This window comes from Brassica rapa, chromosome A04, assembly GCF_000309985.2.
Source record: "Brassica rapa cultivar Chiifu-401-42 chromosome A04, CAAS_Brap_v3.01, whole genome shotgun sequence".
NCBI classification, from domain to species: domain Eukaryota; kingdom Viridiplantae; phylum Streptophyta; class Magnoliopsida; order Brassicales; family Brassicaceae; genus Brassica; species Brassica rapa.
The window spans coordinates 8,136,895-8,144,370 of NC_024798.2; the positions used below are offsets into that span (position 1 = coordinate 8,136,895).

The following is a 7,476-nucleotide window of genomic DNA, read 5'->3' on the forward strand; positions in this document are numbered from 1 at the left end:
GTGTGAGAGGACATGTATACCTTTGAGAAGAAATTCTCATGATAATTTCTAACTGTGGTGTTCTTACTTTGTATCATGTACCATCCAACTTGTCATCAAAACCCACAACTTGTACATGACGTCATTGTCGATCTGTCGAAGGGGAGTATTCACGGAATTTTTAATCACAATGATGATAGATTCATATTCACGTCTCATGCCCAAGAACTAGTTGACTGTTTAGGAGTTGCTCAAATTGAAGCTTCCAAGAAAGGTAATTTGTATCACTCAGGTTTAGAGTGACGACTTGGGTGATAAATCGAGAGTGGCTTGAGTATAGACATCTGAAAGAGCCTCATGACTTTTATACCATAAAATTTAGTATAAACTCAGAGCCCATGCCAATGAAGACTTCTAACGATTTTTTAACATTTCATCAATTTAACTTGAATTCATTACATGAAAATATCTTTATATATTAATTAGTTGCAGTAGCAACTCTTGACACTCTAACCTTAACGAATATCATGTGAAATATACTTCACACAGCTGTAAAAGCATGATCATTGATCTGTATCTATAAGGCTACAAAATCTACTGCTCAGCCAAAGATGATCATGCACACTTCTTGTCTTTTGCGTGAGTCAACATTACCACTGCAGGTTTTAATAGAGTGGGGTTTGGCTTCATGTTGTCAGTCCATTGTATTCACTTCATTGTTTGATAGGCTTGAGCATTGTTATTGTTAACAGTTTTACGAATAAAAAGGATTAGATAGCTACTTTTGCTGTGCTTGGCTTAATTCAGGATAACTACGGTTTATGTGGTTCAGTAGAAAAGTCCATAGCTATCTTCCATTTTTAGTCCAATGTTTATAACATTTTGCTTCATATTCAAGACTGCTCGAAATAAAACATTGTCGGGACGTTGTAAAACGTTTATCGAGTTTTCTTTGTTTGGTTTGTTAAAAATATATGGATGGCTCTTTGATTGCCAAACGTGACAAAGGATACCCAACCTCCAATTAGTTAAGATATCTCACCTCCAATTAGTTTATATATCCCATTACTAATTTGATTGTATTATTTGATCGTACAAATAAACTCAAATTGGAGAATAGATAGAATTACTAAAACAATTTGATTATATTATTGATCGTACAAATAACTTCATAATAAATTCTAAAGCACATATATATATATATATATATATATATTCTGATAATCAGAATTGTTTTGTTGTTAAAGATATCGAGCTCGACTTTTTTTTTTTTGGAAAAATGTTAAATAAATCGAGCTAGACTTCCAAGAGCCAAATCTATATAAGTAAGGTTTTTAATTATTTTCCTACAAGTTTGAAAGATACATATATATATTTATATAACCAGATAATTTCAGACCGAGTAGCACCTCATCTTCAAACTTTTACAATCAATATGCATCAAGCGGCAGCTAACATATCCGACCCCGACTAACAAAAACGATAGACACTAGATTAATGCCATTTTATTCATCTGAGTATCACACACACGAACACACACGCACACACACATAAATATATATATATATATATATATATATATATATATATATATATATATATATATATATATATATATATATATATATATATGTATGTATAATGTAATATTGAATGTAGATAAGATCAAGCGTAGAATAACATTGCTAAAAGATAGATTATGCTTCGTAATATTACTATATACGTCAATCTCACACTTGTCTTTCATGGATGTTACGTGGTCAATTTGTCACTAAACTGTAATCATGTATTTTGGTGTTTTGCCATGCCCACGACAAAACAAAAAACGCAAAACTTGAGATTAAAGGATTGCATGAGTTAGGTTCCTTTTTCCAATCATGGACCTAACTTAACAGTATGACATTCGACTTAACCTTTCATTTGCATTATTCTCACGTATGTTTGTGTACATCATCTCATTTCACAAAACAAACAATAAGACAAAATTATAAACAGTTTTGTCGACCACTTTCCCTGAAATAGATGACTCACCAAGAAACATTCAAGATTGAGGGTTTGTTAGGCTAACAACCTCTTTGGTTAAATCTTTTCAAACCTTTTTTTGAAAAGAGGGCCACGTACGAATCCTTTAAAGAGGACGTGATTCCAAAATGTACAAAGGTATGTCTACTGGTAAAGGATTCATTATTTCATTCCTTATACTTTTTCGTAGTAATAATTCCACATTCACTTAGTTCGTAACTTCTTATAAAACAGAGTAGCATTCACTAAGTTGCTTGTTATGACTTATGATGCATGGGCTATGATTATTTTAAATGTAAACATTAATAGTTACGTTTGCATTTAAACTTTCAACCATTATTTTTCATTTATAGAACCGGAAACCTTTTCAGACCTTAGAACATTATAGCTAGTCGTCGAATTTTAGAAGAAAATTTTGTTTTCTGCACAACTTGTGAAATAATTATAAAATAATAATTTTTAGAATATATATATATATGTTAAATTCTTGGAAATAGGACAAAATAATTCAAACTCAAGACGATTGTGTTGATGATTTGAAATAATGTACTTTTATTGAGGCGTTAAGACTATGGTTACGTTTAATGAAGAACATAATATCATTACATCAAAACATAAATGGGAACAGGAATTGATCGATCTCTTTCTCGAAACAAACGAAAAGGAAAGAAAAAACGAAATATAAATCATAGATCAACGAAGCTCTTTCGGAGACTGAGCTATCCCGGCCATTACCGAAATATCATTCTCATTTTATGAAATGGCCAAGTGGAGCATGCATGAAGGAGTCAGATCCTTCTTATATTATTTTCCTTGGCGCAGCTGGGTCATTCTGGATTTGAACCAGAGACCTCGCCGTTTACTCCGAAATTTAGATAAAAATGGAATTGTTCGTCCACGGAGGGTGAGTCAGGGCCTAGGCAACTGCAAGCATATCATCCTAAATGTATACGTACTTCTAGTTTGTATTTTGGTGTATTTAAAGACGTCCAGACGAGAAAAATGTTTCTTAGAAAATTACAAATTTTTATATATCATTTTTCAATTGAAAGTAAATTTTGTTATTCAAAAAAAGCTTGAACTATATATCGATGAATTCCTCGCGGTGAACCGGAATAAAAAGCTTTCATGTACACCTAACCTCTTAAAACGTTTATCGAGAGAAGATGATTCCTTACTTGTTGTCGGAGAACTAATCAAGTTAGGTAGCCAAAGATTGATCTTATCCATGCCTGCGCACATTCATTTTCTTATATAGGCTGGAATTATAATTTGGAACACTTATCTAAGAAAAAAAACAGGGGTTCCCTGAAAGTAATCACTCCTAACAAAAAACAACAATGTTTATTTTCCTTATTGTATGGATTTGGCTGATAACTTATGACTTACGAGTTGAAGTGTGCATTAATTTGCAGTTTGTCCAGACGGTTGTTGCTGCTACCTTCATCAGTTTACACATTTAGTTCCGTAAGATAGTACCTAAGCTAGACATTGTGAACCTTCAATCAGATAAACTCAAATGGACAAAACTTAAACCCTATTTACTCGGACGGGTATAATAATAAATAATTGTACAAATATTTTAGTATTATTGGTTCTAGTAGGTTCTGGAGAGTTCTTAAATATAAAGTTATTTCAGGAAGTCAATATAAAACCTCTTCTCACATCAAGATATTAATTAATGAAAGATTAACGTATGCTGATTGTATAATTGAAGTAGTACAAATCCCGAAGATGAGATGTGAAGAAACATGAAGGACGTCGGAAATGTAGAAATATGCACGAGTGCGAAGTTTAATCAGAAAGTTTGGTGCATGAGAGCTCTACCAATTCACTTTTTTTTGTCGGACAACATTACCATCGTAACACTCTCTGAACTGCTTATCCATCTGTATCGAGAAATCTCTATATATCTCTGGATAAAATACATTTCATGTTTCGAAAGTACGTATGTTTTTTAAACTCCTTTGAAATTACAAAATATAGATAAAGTATGACACGTACTCTCGCTGCTTGTGTTTTTAACATTGAATTATTCTTTCATCTCTTATTAACTGGCCTAGTTTGAATTGCTAGTTATAATTTGAAAATTCTCTGTATGATGTAAGTTTCAAAGACAGCCAAAAATAAAATACAAATACTAACATCGAGTACCCTGTAATACTTATGGAGATATGTGTATTCATTATCATATAGAATTAACAAAGAAAATTATGAAATTTTTTTGAAGAAAACCCTAATTAAAGCTTGTTGCCGATGCAGCAACAGACGCCACTTAGGAAAGCTACTACTGTCCAAACTTTTATGTCTTTGCTTCGTCCTTCACTCTCTATAAATTCACTTAATCTCTTCTCTCTTTCACTCATCAAGTAATATTTTTATTTTTCACTTCTTTCTAATTTAGAGTTCATTATAAATTGAGCCAACAAAGGGAGTTCGTAAAGGAGTAGTTTGGCTTTTTGGTTGAGTTATTCCTTAAATTGCTTTTTACAACAACTATCTACTTTTTTTGGAACACTATATACTATATCATATAATTCTTCTACTAAACATGTGTACTGGAAAATCATCACACACAAAATCCCCACCCAAGGTTATTCAATAATTAGTTACTTACTTTTTTCATCAACTTCAATTATTAGTTACTTTTAGTTGTTTACTTTCGTGCACGTATATACATTGCATGTAAGTATGCTTGCACGTGTATAGAAATCTGGGCACGTGTGACATGTTCTTATACGTTATTAGTGACAAAGTTTTTTTCTCCTTGTTTTAAAAAGTATGGGAAAACAAGTCCAACTTCTTCTGTACTCTCCCTGGGTTCCAACGGTAAAAGAATGGTGAGATGAAGATTTCATTTTCTTTATTTACTTGTTTATTTTTCTTGTGAGGCAAATTTTAATGAATGTGTATAGTTTTAACCATTAAACTCTACATTTTATCAAGTTTCTTCATTTTTACGTACTCATGGCTAATATTGGAAAAAGGAAAATCTTGCTTGAAGGCTCTAACTTGCGTATATGTTTGGCCTAAAAACCAATTGATGAACAATATAAGTTTATGCCTTCAAAGGTTTTTTAGCAAAAGAAATTCCACCAATACTTTTTCTGTTTTATTTATTTGTTTTTCAAAATAAATTAAAACAATTTCTATCCAAAATGATGATAACATCAATTTTCTGCCAATTTCAGTATAATCAAGTTAAATCTTGAATGTTCTTTTTTTTTTTTGAAACACACTTACTTTCATTAAAACCTCATGAAAAGCTTCACAATTAAGAATGTTCTAATAGAAATATTACTAACGAAATCGGAATCTATAGGGATATCCCACTAATTAATCTAGTTTTTAAAATGTCACTTCATGAAAAGCTTCACAATTAAGAAATAGTCTACCAAGGTTTCATTTTCTAATATATAACAAGTTAGTTAATTAACTACTATTTCACATTGAGTTACTCTAGGTATATTAAACCTTAAGTTGGTTAAAAAGAGTAAGTAGTATCACACATTCACACGTTAATTGTGTTCTACTGTATGTATTTATATTATGTGTTACTCGTCAAGTTCTCGATTGAAAGTTGTAAACAAAGAGTAAAGTATATATCTTGGAGTGTACTTAAATACCATAGTGATCAATCATGTAAATCCTCGTACAATGACTCAATTTGCGATCGTTCCATGAAAATTCTATCGTAGACCAAAGTGGAACTCAAAGACAGAGCGCATGACAAAACCAAGGCAGCCGCTTCTAAGGTATACTCATACAGAGATTCTATGATAAATTGTAAAAATGAGTTTTTTTTTCATTAAAATAAGATAATAGATATCCGCAAAATAACACGTAAAATAAAAAGGCATGTTACACGAAAATATTGTACTAAAGAAAATATGCAAGTTGCAACTCTCAACTACGTCCTATAAATATAACTGTTATATATATCAATGCATTTTGTGTTTACATGCATTAAGCCGTCTCAAATTATTTGAAATGTTATACAAAGTTCTTCGATAATATATTTGATTAGTTAAGGTCAGGTCTTACTAAAAAACAATCAAGAACCTTGCAATATAGAAAATATTAATATTATTTTTTTATAGAAACACATCTTCCAACTCTGTTCTTGCTCAAATTCACCAATTGCACATTCTAATATACGGTCTTACATGAATATATTTACTTCTGCGACTAATAACATGCATGTAATTGTTTTTTTCCAATCAATCAGAATGTTGCAAAAGCACCAGCAAAAGAGAACAAAAAGCCTCTTGCGTTCAAGCTTCACTCTGGCGAGAGAGCAGTGAAACGTGCCATGTTCAACTATTCGGTTTACACAATCTTCCTCTGTAATTTTTATTAATTTTACTATTCTATTTCCATGGAGCTCGTTCATCATTTTCGCAGGTTGCAACTAATTACTATATCACGAGACTGCAAAAGAAACAAGAAGAGAAGTTGCAAAAGGTAACTTACAAAAAAGGCTTACAATTAGCATCAGGCTAGAGAACAACCTTTCAAACAGTACTCTGACTGGTTTTGGTCTCACTTGGACTGTCTCCTACGAACACAATACATGACTCTATATGAACTGGCCAGTCGAGAATTGAAAAATGATTTAGCTGCTTTGGTATAAGTAATAAGTGTATAAACGGAATAAACCGTTTCGTAAGAAGATACTAAATCCAGGCCAACTTTTCTCATATGATATGGGTCTTTTTTGGTTTGATATCAGTCCTTAAGTAAAACACATCGATATAACGAAATTTCTTCAGCTAAAGGAACGATTTTTTTAAACTCGGTTTAATACGGTTTGAAAAGAATTCTCAATATTAAACCGAACCGTGAAACAGATGATAGAAGAGGAAGAGATTCGTATGCTAAGAAAGGAAATGGTTCCGAAAGCTCAACTGATGCCTTTCTTCGACCGACCTTTCCTTCCACAGAGGTTAGTTTGGTCCGAGAACGATTCTCAATGATATATAAATAGTATTATATGATTCATATAGTTTACTACTAATAAATCTGAATTAATTTTTTTAATATATTTGAGTGTAGATCAAGCAGACCGTTGACGATGCCAAAGGAACCAAGCTTTGGAAATGTTAACAGTACTTGTTGGACTTGTGTGTTCAACAACCAATACTATCTCTATCATATTCACCATGTTCATGCTTAAATCTTAAGAGCCACTTGCTCAGTTAGAGGCTTTTGCTATTTTCATTCCAATCAGTTACCCTTTCTGCTTTTTCGCCTTGGCAAGTTTCTGTCTCTCATCTTTTGCGCTTCTTCTTGTAATTTTTCGTAGAGTTAAATAAATGATCGATCTCTATACAAGTAGTCACTCTCATTTGTTCCGTATATCCAGTTGAGTGTTAAAGTTTTTATAAGCAAAATCAGAACAAGATGATAACAAATATGGAACCATGGAAATTTTCAATCCAAGGCTAGTTGATTGCACAACTATAGATTGTAGTT

The 7,476-nt window shown here is 32.0% G+C and overlaps 1 protein-coding gene across 5 annotated transcripts; it reads left to right on the forward strand.

Annotated features, from left to right (window-relative positions):
* Positions 1 to 4,345: 4,345 nt before the first annotated feature.
* On the forward strand, positions 4,346 to 7,476 carry LOC117133676 (protein TPX2-like). 5 transcript variants are annotated; one of them, XM_033290452.1, is made up of 7 exons: positions 4,357 to 4,594; positions 4,782 to 4,841; positions 5,700 to 5,756; positions 6,230 to 6,328; positions 6,442 to 6,465; positions 6,852 to 6,946; positions 7,057 to 7,476. In XM_033290452.1, the coding sequence occupies exons 1-7, from the start codon at positions 4,553 to 4,555 to the stop codon at positions 7,175 to 7,177; spliced, it is 498 nt and encodes a 165-aa protein (XP_033146343.1). In that variant the 5' UTR covers positions 4,357 to 4,552; the 3' UTR covers positions 7,178 to 7,476. The 5 variants fall into 5 exon arrangements, with proteins under 5 accessions (XP_033146345.1, XP_033146343.1, XP_033146344.1 ...); XM_033290451.1 differs by having other exon boundaries at positions 4,360 to 4,594; positions 6,406 to 6,465; positions 7,057 to 7,348; XM_033290455.1 differs by having other exon boundaries at positions 4,379 to 4,463; positions 6,406 to 6,465; positions 7,057 to 7,348.